This window comes from Lissotriton vulgaris, chromosome 6, assembly GCF_964263255.1.
Source record: "Lissotriton vulgaris chromosome 6, aLisVul1.2, whole genome shotgun sequence".
Lineage (NCBI taxonomy): Eukaryota > Metazoa > Chordata > Amphibia > Caudata > Salamandridae > Lissotriton > Lissotriton vulgaris.
This window is the reverse complement of record NC_141694.1, coordinates 839,519,349-839,535,844: the sequence shown is the minus strand read 5'-3', so window position 1 is coordinate 839,535,844 and position 16,496 is coordinate 839,519,349. Positions and strand designations below refer to the sequence as shown.

General features: G+C 44.3%; 1 protein-coding gene across 1 annotated transcript in view; it reads right to left on the bottom strand.

Moving 5' to 3' along the window:
- Nucleotides 1-202: 202 nt before the first annotated feature.
- LOC147708080 (potassium/sodium hyperpolarization-activated cyclic nucleotide-gated channel 1-like) overlaps nt 203-16,496 on the bottom strand; it is a 1,712,518-nt gene continuing 1,696,224 nt past the window's right edge. The window contains exon 10 of the mRNA XM_086926862.1: nt 203-357. Coding sequence (XP_086782988.1) covers nt 203-357 — 155 coding nt within the window. The remainder of the gene's footprint in view (nt 358-16,496) is intronic.

Genomic DNA, 16,496 nt, shown 5'->3' with positions numbered 1-16,496 from the left:
AATGGCACTTACCAATCCCACCTAAACCTAAACAAATGCCTGGTACCTATTTGCAATCTTAAAACCCTAGAATGCCTTGAAGGGCTCCAGTAGGGAGGGACATCACCAATGTTTATATACAGATTCATGATCTAAGGGAAAGATCATTAAAGCAACAAAAATATTGAAGAAAAAAACCATACCACGTGCAATTCACGTCACTTTAATTTTCTGATATTGCTTCCTTAACATCATCTATTAGGCGCGGATACTGATCTTGTACCTTTTTGAAACTTTCCAATGAAAGAGCATAAAGTCTGCACGCTGAAAGAGCTTTTGCAGTGCAGGTTCTCTTTCTCTCATCAAGAAGAGAGTACTCTGAAAAAAATATATATAAATATTAATAAACATATCTAATTATATTCAATGTTGCATTTCATCACAATTCACAGTATTGTTCACTTATTTTATGAATAACATTTATGATTACTTAGTGGCATATTTACCAGTAAAGTGTCGAAGAGTGTTGTTAAACCAAGAAGCCAAGATTATGGTGCAGCCCGGCCTTTTCCCCTATGCTGGTGCTACATTTAGCTGCCTAGCATCAACGCAGGTGTCTGCGTTGCAGGGGAAGATTGTTTATGTGCAGGAAGGTGTCCCTTCCTGCACATGAAAAAGATCTTTAAATGTTGTTTTGGAACTTCTATGTGTGCCGCATTTTTTAAAAATGATTGTTTATGTGCAGGAAGGGACACCTTCCTGCACGTAAACAATTATTGGCATTTTCCTGTTTCCATGTGTGCTGCGTAGCACAGCACACGTGGAAACAGCAAACACGAGGAGAAATGAAACCTTTCCTCTTGTTTCGCCAGGGTAAGACCAGGTTTTCAATGGTCTTAATTTTGGCACTGCTCCATATTTACGCCACCCTTGTAAATATGGGGTAGCATCAAAATCAATGGCAATTGCAGTGGAACACCCACAGAAACACCCACTGCCCTCCCCTTTCATGCTAAGTATACTGTGAAAGGGTGCCTTATTTACAAGGCAGCGATCGTGGTTTAACGCGATTAAATAAGGCCGCCACAACGCCCTGAAAGTGACATTATGGTGGCGATAGGGGCTTGGAAATATGCTCCTTAGATACTGTTAGATTTTGTTCCGCTTCCTTTACAATAGTTTGTGAACCTTGCTGATTTAAGTTGAAGACAGTAGTATACTGTTGCAAACCTTGAGCACTAGACACCCACCAAAAAATACCAAGTCAGAAAAAGGGAATATTCAACATCTTCACTTTGACTACATTTCTCATAAATGTATTTGTAATGAGGCTGACAGTCTAAGGGACCAAGGCAATGCTCTGCAAACGCCAAGTTAGCTGAATCGATTGCAGCTCCTAATACTCAGTCAGATGCCAGTCTTTCGGAAGATCTTAAACAAATGTTTGAGTAGTCTCCCAAAAAGGTTGGTCATATCTTTCCAAGGATAACTATTGCACTGGCTACTTTTAAGACTTCCACCACTGTGACAAAGAATTTTCTTCCAGTTGCATTAATTATTTTGCTCTTCCTATCTGATTGGAATGGAGACATGGATATTTCAGACACCAATGTATGTCTTTTGTGTACAGACGAGAGAATGACAGTCAGGTTTTGGATTATCAGAAAGAAAAACAGGATCCTCCTCTAAAGGATCACGGGGCATATTTACAAGCCCTTATCGTCACAGGAACGTCACTTTTAGTGGCGTTCCTGTGGCGATATGGGCTTCGCCTTATTTACAAGGCAGTGTTAAGCCACTTAATATGGCTTAAAGCTGCCTTGTAAATAAGGGACCCTTTCATGCTATACTTAGTGTGAAAGGTGCGGGCAATGGGTGTTGTGGTGGGTGTTCCACTGCAACACCCATTGGTTTTGACACTGCCCCATATTTACAAGCGTGGCGTAAATATGGGGCAGCACCAAAATAAAGACCAGGGAAAACCTGGCCTTACCCTGAGAAACAAGGGGACATGATTTATTTTTCCTCACTTTTGCTGTTTCTATGCGTGCTGTGTTGTGCAGCACACATAGAAACAGCAAAATGCCATTGATTGCTTATGTGCATGAAGGGACAGCACCTGTCCCGAAGTGTCCCTTCTGTGACGAGTTGCAATTTCTGAGTGTGTTGCACAAAGCAGCACACATAAAAGTTACAAAACGCCATGTCAGATTGTTTTTGTGCAGGAAGATGTTTTTTCCTTCACATAAACAATCCTTCCCCTCAATGCAGGCACCATTGCACTATTGTGCAAGGGTACCTGCATTGACACTAGGCTGCTAAATTTAGAGCCGGCGCAGGGAAATACGCAGGGCTTCACTGTATTCTTGTAAATACAGTGCAGCACTGCGTTTCAGTAGGGGCGGAATGCGGTGTTAAACCAACAAGGCTAACACCGCACTTTGTCACATCTTTGGTAAATATATCCCTACATTTCTTTAACCGCCTTAGCGTGGCAGGTATTAACAACTAGTCTTCAGCAAGTTCTATTTTGCCTGGGCGCCCAGAAAGCAGCAGTCTGGTGGTCGAACAGAATATCATTATATACATTTTTTCATCACATACATAAGAATGATTAGCTTAGTTCTCCCATGAGACGTATACTTCCAAATTCCAGTCGCTTATCACCACACAAAGTTTCTAGGAATCTTAGTAGGTGAAAATAATTTCCAATATGCTGTCCTTCCATTCAGTCTACAATCTGTGCTACAACCCCTCTCAATTACATGGCACTTGTTGCAGCTTGCTTATTGAAATGAAAAATATTTGTTTACCCATATCTCAGTGATTGGCTTAGAACAGCAAGTACTCAAATAAAAGCAAATACCAGACTTTTAAGAATTTTTAATTTTTTTTCAAAAACTCGGCCTACAAATCAATATCGGCAAATTCATAGGTAAGCCAGTTCAAAATATAATATACTTGGGAACCAAAGTATACACAAGGATCAAAAGTGAGCATCCTTCAGAGGAGTGGGCATCATATTCTAAAGGAGTGTCATTTGTTGAAATAAAACACCCAAAATGTGAAAGCTTGCCAGTTTTAAAGTTGGTTCCTGTATCCATAAATATTTTGAAGGCAATTCAGTTTTCTTCCTTTTATGCCTGGGAGGTAGAACTACCAGAGCCTGAACATTATCAGACTGTAATAATGTAATAGGTTGCTTTGAGGGTTTGTAAGAACTATGATCGGTGAGAAGGAGTAAAGATTGAAGCACTCTTTGGCATAGATGTATGTATTTTGACTGTTACAAGCCTGGAGTGCAACTACAACAGTTGCAGGTATATGTGTGGTGGCTCAACTGATGAAATGACAATCACTGGCGCTGTTGGTCTGTCTGGAAGTTCTACTGGAGATTAACAAAACAATAGTGATTCTTCAGTATTATTGATTCTTCCATCAACATTTGATGTATCTAATAACATCAATTGCCTCAACATCGATTTTCTTGAGGTTGAAAGGAGTGATAGAGACTATTGAGAAAACAGCAAGTTCCTCAAATTCAACATGTTTTAAAATATGGAATGATGTTTTTTTCTCAGCGTTGGTCTCATACTTAAAGGCGAACATGACAGCACAATACCTTTTTTTACCTTTGATATCAACCAAAGGTAACATGAGAGGTGTAAGTGGCATAAACAATGATGGTGATAACTGGGATGCCTCATCCTCAGTCGTAAGGGAATACAAATCAGTCTTCTGAATGGCTTACGATGGGTTTGGAGAGCCTGTTGTGTAGTTCCTATATGACCTATACAGCGTATTCGAATAACATAAACTGTGGGATTGTTGGCAGACTGATTCTGTGCACCCCCACCGGATACGATAGACGGTCTGTATCAGCTAGCTCACAGTGCCACTGGAATCATCTCTTATCGGGGAGAGAATAATTCTTGGCAGCCTCAGAACATGACAACCCTGATCCCTCAGAATTGTGGAAACAATATACTACTATTTGCTCAGTCACTCGGGCTCACTTAGTTTGTCTCAGAGATACACAGAATAAACATACTGGGTGTTTGTCAAGAAAGATTTATTGAACAGCTGTTATTCTAGTGTAGAATAGGTGATCTGCAACAACCATTAGACAGTAGCAGAGATATAGGATTAGAAGCACCAAGAAAGTATATGGATGGCACAGCTCTACCATTTTGTAACAATCATGAATAAATACACATATGTAAAACACATTATAAAAAGTGCGTACTCCTACGATACCTCCCTAAGTAGATGTATCTAAATGTACCTAGCATCTGTTTAGGTGTTATGCCATGAAACCCTCTAGGATCTAGTCAACCCCATACCCTGGGAATGAGGGAATATGGGACCCCGTCCTGGCCTTTAGTTGGACACCACGCGAGGGATGTTAGACCACTGCTAGCTTGAGCGGCTGCATGCAGGAACGTCAGTGTTTCTGGTCAGTGTGTCAGCCGGTAAGTCTTGGTCTCCTCTGTCTTTCTAAGCACAACATGATGTATTTATGCCTATAGGTCTCCCCAGGGGTCCTACCTTGCTGTGTTACTGTGTCGGCCTAAAGGATGATGTCGGGCCTGAACTTTATACAGAGATATTATACAGGAGCCATCAGTCCTGCTGTGCTTCCAAGAAGCCTCATGCATAATGTATAAGATTCGAACTAGGGAAAAACCTGTGTTCTGGATGCAGTGTGGTATCTAGGTAAAAGGTCAGTCCCTATGAGCCGTTATGTAATTTATGTAGGGAAGGATATATATGTGAACGGTTGCAATGTTATCTGCGCCTATATAGGGCAATATGGAATATAACATCCACTCCTCTTCCGGCTGGACAACATATGCAACCTATTATTGTACTACCATCCTAACTAGATATTGGTACGCACAAAGTTTAACAACATTTCTTTTGCTAAAAGTGTTTAAAACTTCAAAATATTTTCTAAAAACTTAAAACTATCTAAAAACATTTTTCAAGCCATAGTTCTAAAGTGTCCATAGTTATAGTCTGAGGCTCCTCCACTGACACCCAGGCTTTGGACGGCACAGTCTGTGTGCCGTCCAAAGCCTGGGTGTCAGTTGAGGAGCCGGTGTCCATACCAACAGGTACAGTCACTACCTGCTGTTGCTCAAGGAATGTCGTCATCAACATTGGAATATGTTGAGAACACTGCAGAATATGGGCCATTATTGGGTCAAGTAGAGCATTCACGTCGATTTATGCACATGATGGGAGTGTAAAACAAAGGTCTAACACACATTCTTCTCCGCAAAACAGGAATTGGAGGACAGGTTAGATGCAGTCCATCCAGACTGGTTGAAATGGCAAGAACCAAGATGCACTTAGTTCTCTTAGGCGAGGTGTGCCTAGATGTTGTGCCATGCTGTCATGATATTTATGCTCCAGGTGTGCTTTTTCCATCTCCTTGGTGCTTGGACATCCATTGCGAAGCAGATAAAAGACAATCAGGATACGAACAATAGTTACTTACCTGTAATCTGTGGTTCTCCAATATTGGTGTCTTTCATAGATTCACATGCCTGAATCATTCCCCGTCGTCGGAGTGGGAGTCCTACGGTATATAAAAAAGCAATAATATGCCTGTAATAACCAAAAAACCTTGGTAATAACCAACCAGGAAGTAAAGTAGACTTAGCTTACAGGAGCTAAAGCTCCCACACTCATGACTATCCTAGTCATTATGTTAGACCAAACTGCAGCCAATCAGGCGACAGCACCCACCAGAATGTTCTCCCCAGAGGCTCAGGCTCTCAGATTTTCTCGCACAGGAGTGAGACCAACACAATTGCCTGAGGGAGCCTCTGAGGGCAAGGTGGGCGGGTTGCATGTGAATCTATGAAAGACACCAATACTGGAGAACCACAGATTACAGGTAAGTAACTATTGTTCTTCTCCAGTATTAGGGGTGTCTTTCATAGATTCACATGCCTGAATCAGAATAGATAGCAGTACACCTAAACCAATGCTCATAGACGCTAACAGTATCACAGTATACATGCATAATGATAAGATGCAAAGACATGGAAAAGCGTCTAGAAAAGAGCATAGAGGAGGCGGGAGAAGAGAGGCTCACCTTATTGGAAAAGATTGCGAAGAACTGCTCTTCCCACCGAAGCATCTGCATCACTCGCTGAGTCCAGACAGTAGTGCCTCGTAAAAGTGTGCCTGCTGGACCACGTTGCAGCTCTGCAGATTTGTTGAAGAGGCACACCAGCGAACAGAGCAGTGGAAGAGGAAACTGCCCTTGTAAAATGCGCTCTTGGTAAGGCCTGTAAGGGTCTTCCTGCTTGTTGATGACAGAGTCCAATTGTTGACGAGACCCATCTAGCAATAGTCTGTTTGGACACTGCACAGCCCTGGAGCAGTCTACCATAGGCCACAAACAACTGATCTGTCTTGCGTAAAGCTGATGTCCTTGAAAGATAAAATTTTAGGCACCTCTTAATGTCCTAAGAGTGCAACGCTCGCTCAGCCGGTGTTTGTGGATTTGGAAAAATGTCTTGAGGACTACCGGCTCATTTAAACGAAAGTCTGATCGGACCTTGGGCATGTACCTTGGATTGGTACGGAGTACCACCGAATCAGAGGTAAATTGCAAAAAAGGCGATTTAGATGTGAAAGCCTGAATGTCGCTGACCCTTCTGGTAGATGTTAAAGCCAATAACAAGGAGACCTTCCAAGTGATAAACTTAAGGTCAACCTTATGTATCGGCTCAAAGGGGTGAAGCATGAGTTGGGATAGCACCACATTAAACTTCCAAGCAGGAGGTGGCCGACGGATTGGAGGAAACATGCGAAACAAACCCTTGAAAAATTGCTGGACTATTCTTGAAGAATACAAAGAGTTCGATCCGTCCTGACGGAATCAGGAAATGGCTACCAGAAATACTTTCAGGGTAGAATGCGCCAAACCCGATCTAGCCAGTTGCAGGAAGAAGGGTAATATTTGCTCTGGTGTAGCATGAAAGGGGTACAGATCAACAGTCTGGCACCAGGCACCAAAATGCTTCCACTTGAGTTTATAGGTCTTAATGGTTGACGGTGCTCTGGCATTAGCCAATACCTCTTGACAATCGCGAGGAATGTCTAAGTGGGCGAATTCATTGTGCTGAGGAGCCAAGCTTACAATTTCAGCGAAGCTGGGTCCGGATGGTACACCCTGCCCTGCTGAACTGCGAGCACATTCGGTATTCGAGGCAGTTGTATTGGTTCGCACTCCGAGAGGAGGAGAAGCTCGGTGAACCAATATTGCCGGGGCCACCTTGGAGCAATCAGGATTAGACGACATGGTTGACTCCTCATCTTCCTGATGATCTTGGGAATTAGCGGAATTGGCGGAAAAGCGTATGCAAATATTTGACACCAATTCATCGAAAGGGCATCCCTGCACGAGTCCTTGTGGGGAACTCAGCTTGCAAAGCGTTGGCATTTCCGGTTCAGGGCTGTCGCAAACAAATCCAAGTCGGGATGACCCCACTCTCGGAATATCTGATCCAGGGATGGTTGATGCAGCTCCCATTTGTGATTGCTTCCTGCGGACCTGCTGAGTGAATCCGCTAGGACATTGGCCACCCCTGGGACATGGACCGCCGACAGATTGATGTTGTGATCCAGGGCCCAATTCCAGATCTCCTGCGCCTGACAGGACAACCGGGCTGATGTTGTGCCTCCCTGCTTGTTCAGGTAATGCATGCTGGTTGTGTTGTCCATTCGTATCAACATGGTAGAGCCCTCCAAGATCGCCTGAAAGGATTTCATGGCTAGAAAAATGGCTCTTAGTTTCAGCAGATTTATGTGCCATTTTTTCTGCTGAATGTCCCATTTGCCACTGACTGTCATCCTTGGAGATGGGCGCACCAGCCCTCCAGAGAAGCATCTGTGGTCACGATGAATCTGGGTCCTTCTGTCAGGAAAGCGCATCCCTCCTGCAGGTTCACATCTTGCTCCCACCACTGGATGGAGTTTCTCATACGAGGAGTTATGTTGATGACGTCCTCGAATGAGCCCATTACTTGCACCCACTGACAACTGAGTTCCTCTTGCAAAGGTCTCATTCGCAGGCGACAGTTGCGGGTGAGCGGGATACAGGATGAGATCATCCCGAGGAAAGACTTGAACCTGCGAACAGAAACGCACTTTCTTTCTAGCAGTGATGTGGACATCTTGCGAATCTTCACTTGCCTTTCTTTTAATATGAACACTTAGGCGAGTCTTGTGTCCAGTGTGGCTCCCAAGAACGACTTCCTCTGTGATGGAGTTAGGTGAGATTTTTTTTAATTTACTGAAAAACCCAGGCTCTGGAATAGTGATAGACATCTCTGAATGTGAGTCCTTGCCAAGCCGATGGAACTGGCCTTGATAAGGCAGTCGTCCAAATATGGATAAATTTGAACTCCCTCTAGTCTCAGGCATGCGGCCACTCTGGGGGCCGAACGTAGTCTAAAGGGAAGCACTTTGAACTGGAAGTCCCTGCCAGCCACTCTGAACCGTAAGAACTTCCGGTGTCTTGGAAAAATGGGCACATGGAAGTATGCGTCCTGAAGGTCGAGTGTTTCCATGGGATCCCCTACTGAGAGAAGCTGGAGGATTTCTTGAAGTGTTAACATTCTGAAAGATAATTTCTTGAGGTACTTGTTGAGGGCACGCAGGTCGAGGATGGGGCGCCATTCCCCCGACTTCTTGCGGATCAGGAAAAATCTTGATTAAAATCCTGTTCCCTTTTGATGTTGAGGTACCCTTTCTATTGCTCCTTTCCGAATCATTGAGTGTTTTTGGGAAAACAGCTCCTTGAGATGAGCTGGAGGTGGACCTTTTGGGGGGGAATTTGGAGGGGTTTTGACCAATTCGAGAATGTGACCTCTGGAAACCACGTCCAGAACCCATCTGTCCGTGGTAATTCGGGATATTCTTCCTCCAATTTGTTTCAGGCTGGGACAAAGTGGTGGCAGGATGTGTCTCTCACTTGCTCTTGTTGTCTCTCCCTCGATAAGAGGTTTTTCCTCTTGGTTGAGAGTAATTACTTCTCCTTTGGCCATATGTTTGTTGACGGTATGGCTGGTACCTCTGATTCCCTTGGTTGTTACTGTAGGAGCGTTGCTGAGAATAACCTCCTCTGTTCGAGTAATTGCCTCTTCCTCTTGCACCAAGAAAAGAAGACTTTCGAAACTGGAGAGAGCCCAGCGACCGTGCCGTCTCTGTGTCTTTCTTTATTGATTTTAATGCCTCGTCAACATGTTGACCAAAGAGGAACTCTCCATCATAGGCCATGTCCATGATCTTTGTCTGGACCTCTAGACGAAAAGACGTAGCCTTTAACCAGCCTTGCCTTCGGAGAACAGCTGCACCTGCCAGCTGCCTAAAACCTGTTGCTGCCACGTCCACTGCAGCATCAATTATCTCAGAGGAGACGCTCTCTCCCTCTAGCAGGATCTTTTTTGCTTCAGTTCTATCCGGTTCTGCAAGCTTCTCGATATAGGGCGATATGTCGGACCACATTTGCCTATCATACCTTCCAAGTATTGCCAGTGAATTTGCGGCTCGGACCGTGGTTGCCACAATAGTAGACACTTTCTTCCCTATTGAGTCAAGACGTCTACCGTCTTTATCAGGGGGAGTAGTGATCTGTGTAGATGGATACTTGGCTCTTCTTTGTGCTGCCTGGGTGACTACGGACTCCGTCTTAGCCTGACCAACCAGGCATGCCGGTGATGAACTAGGTGCTCTATATTTTTTATCTACCCTAGGTAGCACTGCGGGTAGAATTTGGCGTTTTCATTATCTTTAAACCTTCCTTCCATATAAAATCAATTATTGGAATAGACCAAGATTGTTTTTGTGGCAAGTCCTTAAAATCATAGAGGAAGCATTCTTCTTGTTTAGCCTCCATTGATATGAGGAACCTTTTTGTGGCTCTATCCATAATCTTATGGAAGCTGGCAATGTCTACCGGCGGAGAATCCGCTGCAGGCTGGGCTGCTGGAGAAGGAGTTTGTGCCTGATAGTCGTCCCACTCCGACGATACCGACTTGTTGTCTAATTCACCGTCTTCTCGTTCATCTTCAGATGAATTTTCACCCTCTGCCTGATGGGATTGTATTGGAGAAGAGGGTGGTGCAGATCGTGCTTCTTCCGCTGCCCCTTGAGAAACTGATTCTTGATGCCCAAATGTTGCACTAGATGTTCTTGGCCTAGGCGTGGAGACATGAGAATCGCCGCGATTCTGAAGGTGGAAACCTGCGATAATAATCGCTTAACATATACTGGAGGTTCTGGAACAAATCCACAGACATTTGCATGCCAGGTGTAGACCCAGTCTCTTGACTAGCGTGCTCCTGGAAATTCTCTTCCTCCTCTTGATCTAGATCTTGACCTTTTATGAGCAAGTCCGAAGGGCTCCTGGCCGCCCGAAACGTGTCATCCTCGTAGGATTCTTCTTCCTCAGAGTCCAACAATTTATCTGGTAGTTGTAAAGGAGACAAAGCTGTGGAGGATGGACCACGCTTCTGTAGGAGCGAAGCAGTGGTAGCTGGTGATTGCAAAGGTATTGTGAATGCTCCTGCCGACCACACCTGCATTGCCGTACAGGTCGACAGTGGGGGTGTCGATGGAGCTTCCGAAGTTGATGACAAGCCTGTTTCCTTTAGATCAGTCGTCGACGGCGCACCCGTCGACGGTTGCGGCGTCATCGTCGATGAACTCGTCGACGATGGTGTTTTCCTCTTTGTCGACGGTGTCGACGGCATTGTCAGCTTCGTCGATGAGGTCGTCGACTGATTCATTTTCTTCGTCGACGATTCCATTCTCTTTGTCGACGAGGAGGTCGTCGACGGATCCATCTTCTTCGTCAACGGTAATTTCGTCGTCGAAGGTGTCGTCGACGGTCACTTCGTCGATGATGACGATGTCGCCGGTAGCTTAGTCGACAGGGATGTCGTCGACGGTAAGGCCTTGTTCATCGACAGTAAGAGAGCTGTCGACGCCTGAGTCGTCGTCGAAGAGTTCGTCGACGGTACCTTCAGGATTCCCGTCGACGGTGGAGCGTCGACGATCGATGGGACTATTTTCGTCGACAAGATGGGTCTAACCTGGACGTACACCAACGTCGACGGTGAGGAGGCTGAAGACATCACCATAGATGGTTTTGGTGAGGAGAAAGTCACTGTTGAAGTGGCAGAAGTGTCCACATGAAGAGATGACGACAATGAGGCTGCTCCTGAGTCTGCCAAGGCCTGAGGTGAAACCATATGGGCAGGTGCTTTGGAAGTTGCAGATTTTCCAGATTTTCCTGAGGGCGCAGATGCTACAGGTGGAGACACCTTCTTGGAAGTAGTAGGCAAACCAGAATCCTGAGAGGATTGGGCCTTTTTTACAGTTTTAGCCCTAGGAGAAGCCAACTCAACCTCAGATGTTCTCTTCTTAGAGGAGACAGAAGACCCTGAGGCAATGCTCCCTACCTCTGAAACAGGGTTATCCTTGTCCTTTATCCTCTGACGCCACAGGAGCAGAGGACCGTCTCTGTCCCTGAGGGTCTTTTGAGGGAAGGTTATACAGATTTTACATTCCTTTTGTGGAAAAAGGGTAGGGCTGATGGCCTTTTTCAGAGTTGCCCGGCTCTAACCGCCTCTATACCATTCTAGTTACCAAACAAAGAGGCAGGAGCTGGAGACAGGAAGGTAGGAAACAGAAGTTTTATTCCGACGGAGCAGAACACATCAGATCAGACAACAAGGTATCATTTCGAGGTGCTCTCTCGGCCTCTCTGAGGCCTGGCCTTTTATACTCTGGTTTATGACATGTGTGCATTCTTTATTGCAGAAAAGACTCTTTGAAGTATGAGAAGGCATCCCCGGAATCCTTGTTTCAGACCCACCCCCACATGTATCCACAATAGAGGTCCTTACCCCACATACAATAGGAGGGGGCTATCACGCAGCTGAGTGTTCCGCCGATTCTTAGGATGTGTGCGCCTGATCGTATCCCGGGGGTGGGGAGGCTATGATCAATAGTAGCTCCTTTGAAGAGGAGCGACTCCATACAATGGGGGGGGGCAATAAACTGTATCCCCCGGCTAGGTGATGGCCTGGGACCCGTGCGGTCAATCGGACTCAGAGGAAGGGGTCATCAAAGGAGAGGTATTCATGAACGGGATGGTCTGCACGGACAATCGAGCGCAGAGGAAGAGTTTATCAAAAGAGGGGTATTCATGAAAGGAAAGGAAGTGTTGGTCAGGCGCGGGTGCGACTCCCAAGGACAGAGTCATGCGGAAGGAGAGGGTTTATGACTTGTGCATGTGAGAGCGGGGGCAGCCAGGGTGTGCAGGGGATGCTCGCAGGGTCAGGGGAGCGCGCTGGCGATCGATCGTGAACAGGGAGACCATGGTACCTAAAATAGCTGCCGAGCATATTGTACATGGATGACAAGATGGCGCAGATGATGTTCAGTTCGCAAACTAAAATTCCACACTTTGCCTCATGATCAGAATACAGACAGTATATGCATTTTTAGAAGTATACATTCTTTGAAGGTTAATAAACCAACCAAAGTAAGAAGAAACTGAGCAGAGCTCAGGGAGACTCCCTTCACACGACGTGCGGTATAAAATCTGAGAGCCTGAGCCTCTGGGGAGAACATTCTGGTGGGTGCTGTCGCCTGATTGGCTGCAGGTTGGTCTAACATAATGACTAGAACAGTCATGAGTGTGGGAGCTTTAGCTCCTGTAAGCTAAGTCTACTTTACTTCCTGGTTGGTTATTACCAAGGTTTTTTGGTTATTACAGGCATATTATTGCTTTTTTATATACCGTGGGACTCCCACTCCGACGACGGGGAATGATTCAGGCATGTGAATCTGTGAAAGACACCCCTAATACTGGATTACTGCTATTAGGAACAGGATTAGTGGAAGTCCTCCACAGATGCTTCAGAATATGGTGTGTAGGAAGTTTGGCATAACTCCAAGTACCGTCTGAAGTGCCTAGAAATCCAGAACCTATGGTCTTCAATAGGTGGACTATGCCTGTCATATCAGACATGTTAAAGATATGATTTACCATTTCTGTGAAATGGAAAGGGCAGTTTGTATTGATAAGCGCCTGTATTTATGCCGACGACCTTGCAATCTGGAGATTAAAAGTCTCTTGAGCGGAGTTTAGGGCACAGACTTCTGTAAAAGAATGGCTTTGATTCTGCTTAGAGTATCTAACCATATTAAAGAAACATTCAGTGAAGGCCATATCAGCGCCTCTCTGACTGTATGTGTCGGTGGAAAAAATACTTGCATACAACAAGTAACCCTGGAGCTCACGGATACCAAATATGCGATGCGTGGGAGCATTCCACAGCAGCATTGACTGTTCAGCATCAAGTAACTAACATTTGAAAGTAGCCCGAATGCTGGAGCAATCACTGCAGCTGGGGCACCCCTCAGATGACAGGACAAGTTTGCTAGAGAACTATTGCAAGCCCTGTGTATTATTATATCCTGACATATGAGTGATCCACTAAAAGCGTTCACACAGTTTGTACCGCTTAGAAACACTTCTCAATTCCCACTCCAGCATTGAAATCTCTATGGTAATGCCTATGATTCCTTGATGTATTCCTTACCTATTTTTTCATATCTGCCTGCCTACTTTTGTTCAAGGCAATACTGAAGCTGAAAAGTAGTGACCGGTAGAGTTATGTGGCCATGGATTAACCATTCGTTGGATGGTGATTTTGCCACTATAAAAGGTAATCTATACAGTTTTTTGATACGCAGCATTGTACATTTTGCTCCCCTATGTGCTATTTCTATCTGTTTACCTGTTAGATTGTATTCAGAAAACAAAGACGTGCAGTTGATAAAACGCCAAGGCACATAGCCTGCATGCAAAGATTGCAGCGTCCAGTTTATCAACATAATAGAACGTAATTGAGATTGCCTGTTTTGAAATATGGCTAAATCCTGTTCCAGTATGTCTATCGAAGAAGATACAAAGTTGCCAAAGGAATATTTTCTGGAGTTCAATGTGGTTAACCCATTGTTTACCACTGCTAGAGATTTTTCTAGATTTATACGGTCTATTTCATGTAATCTCTCTGCGGCCTCTGGTTGTGATATCTTACATATTTCATTGTAGGCTGCATAAATGCCAGCATAAATGAAACGTTTTTGACCTGGCTTCCCGGGACCTACTAAAAAATCCCTAAGAACCACATCATGTGACGTGATGTTGTTTCACCTGTGTGAGTATTATGGTTTCTAGCCATTTAAGGCACAAGTTCCCAACACTGTAGGATGTCACTACCCCTAGAGGCTTTCTGTACAAAACGGGGATCTGGCTTATGGACACTGAACACTTTGGTCCTTCCCATGAATCTAGCTTGACAACTATTGGTGTCTGTGGGCCAAAGCAACTATTTCTTCCAATCGGGGTCTGATCTATTGCATTGTATGTCATCATCTAAAGTAATTTTTTTTTGTGATATTTTGTTTCCTTCCATGTGTGATGGAGTTGGAAGCCAAGGTGTGTTCAAGTCTTTGTTCTTGGCTAGTCCATGGCAAGATGTCTGTTGCACTGTCTCACTCAAAAACATGATGTGTTGAGGGATGAGGCATGCTCCAAATAAAGTTTCCATTCCCTGAACTTGCCATTCCCTAGTACCCCAGACTGATTTTAAGTCTATGGTGTCTTTCCAGAAGCCAAAACCTTGTTCAGACAACTGGGCAATAAAGGAAGCAGAGTAAGTCTGTTTGGTGTTGTTAACATATTTTTAGGTTCTGATGTTGGTGCAACCTTATATATGAGGATTGGTCAGACAAATGAAACCCTGAAAAATATGGAAACTTCTGTGTAAATATTTTTGAACTGCCTTTCGGCAGTGATGGTCAATGTTCCCACTGGAACATTTCTAGGACTACGAGATTTATGCAAAAAATTATGACCATAATGTTGATAACAACACATTGTTTAAAAATCTGATGTTCTTTCTAATGTTTCACTATTAGAAATGCAGCAAATTTTCTAAATCAGTCAACATTTTGTTTACAGTCTCAAAATCCCAATCATAGGAAAATGCTCTTGAGGTAATTATATCACTAAATTATATGTTTAAATAAATGTGGAATCTTTAAAAGTTCGGTTGGACTGAATATATCGAAATCAACCTTGTTTCAAACTATACCATCAGGTATAGGAACTGCTGTAATGTTCACTGATGACAAGTCTGTTTGTTCTCGATGAGATGACTGGTGTGGTTTTAAAAGTAAATTCACCTTTAGGGCTGCAGAGCTTTGCCGAATGTATTGTCCATTAATAAGCATGTTAACCGCTTCCCCACGGCGCAAATTCAGCCGCAGTGGGGCGGAATCTGAAGCGTGCGCAGATCGGATGGCCCTCGGCCCTCCGACGCACACGCCCACTGTTGTGCCGGCAGTACAGCCGGGGACAGTCTGACGCATCAAAGAGGTTAAACACTATCAATAAGCCTAACCAGAAAAGAAAGAAAAGTACCCCAGTAATTATCCATAGTTTTACCCAAGGTGATACCAGGTAAGTTCTTTTAAGAAAGTTCAGAAAGACTTCAACTTGCTGCTTTCGTGAGTTTTAGCCTGGCGTTGTTTCCGGTTCACTTGTATCCAAAGAAAACGTATCAAAAGTTATGAAGTAGCCAGAAGCTGTTCGATCAATTGTTGGAATTGCATCAGGATTTGTTGAAATCGTACTTTGCTCTTGTCGAGGCATGTTGACGTAGACATCTGTACTTGGCCTAATAGCAATTTGTCTTTCATTTTGAGATTGATTTTGAAGTTGAACTTCAGATTCAAGGGAAATGAGTTACATAGCATTGATGCATAGTCCATCATTCCTTACAGGGGACTCTTCGAACGGGATGAGTCTTTCCATTTGAACTTCTTGAATTGTAGCGAGAGTAAGGCATCTGCTACTTTGGAGTCCACGTGGCCTGCTACTCAGTATCAACCTTATAGTGTGGTTTGATTAGGTCAAATGAGATAAATCTTTTCTTCAGTTTTCCATCAAGAAGCGGTAGAAGTACAGTTATTGTTCCTTCAACTGCTAGGACCTGTACAGGCTTTCTGTAGGCTGGCTCAAATTCTTTCTTGTCCGCTATTTTCTCTCTGACCAGATCCCAACTTTTGGGATCCAGACAGGTCTTGCCGTGACTAATTTGACTTTGGGGTCTACTTCAGGTGTACTTTACTTTGTTATGTTCTGGATTCATTTAGATCCTGTAAAACAGTCAAACGATCAAGGATGTCAAAAGGCTTTTCATTAGCCACTGCACATTAACAATCAAGATCAGATACCCAAATTCTTGTCCCAAATAGGATCTCATAGAAGTGACCCTCCTAGAGAACTTCTTGGCATTTTGTTCAAAGCTTGCTGCACTCCATACAGATGTTTTACCCAGCTATCACCCGTGCCTAATACCCTGGCTGTCAAAGACTGCTTTAAGTCTCGGTTTTTCCTTTCCACAACCGAA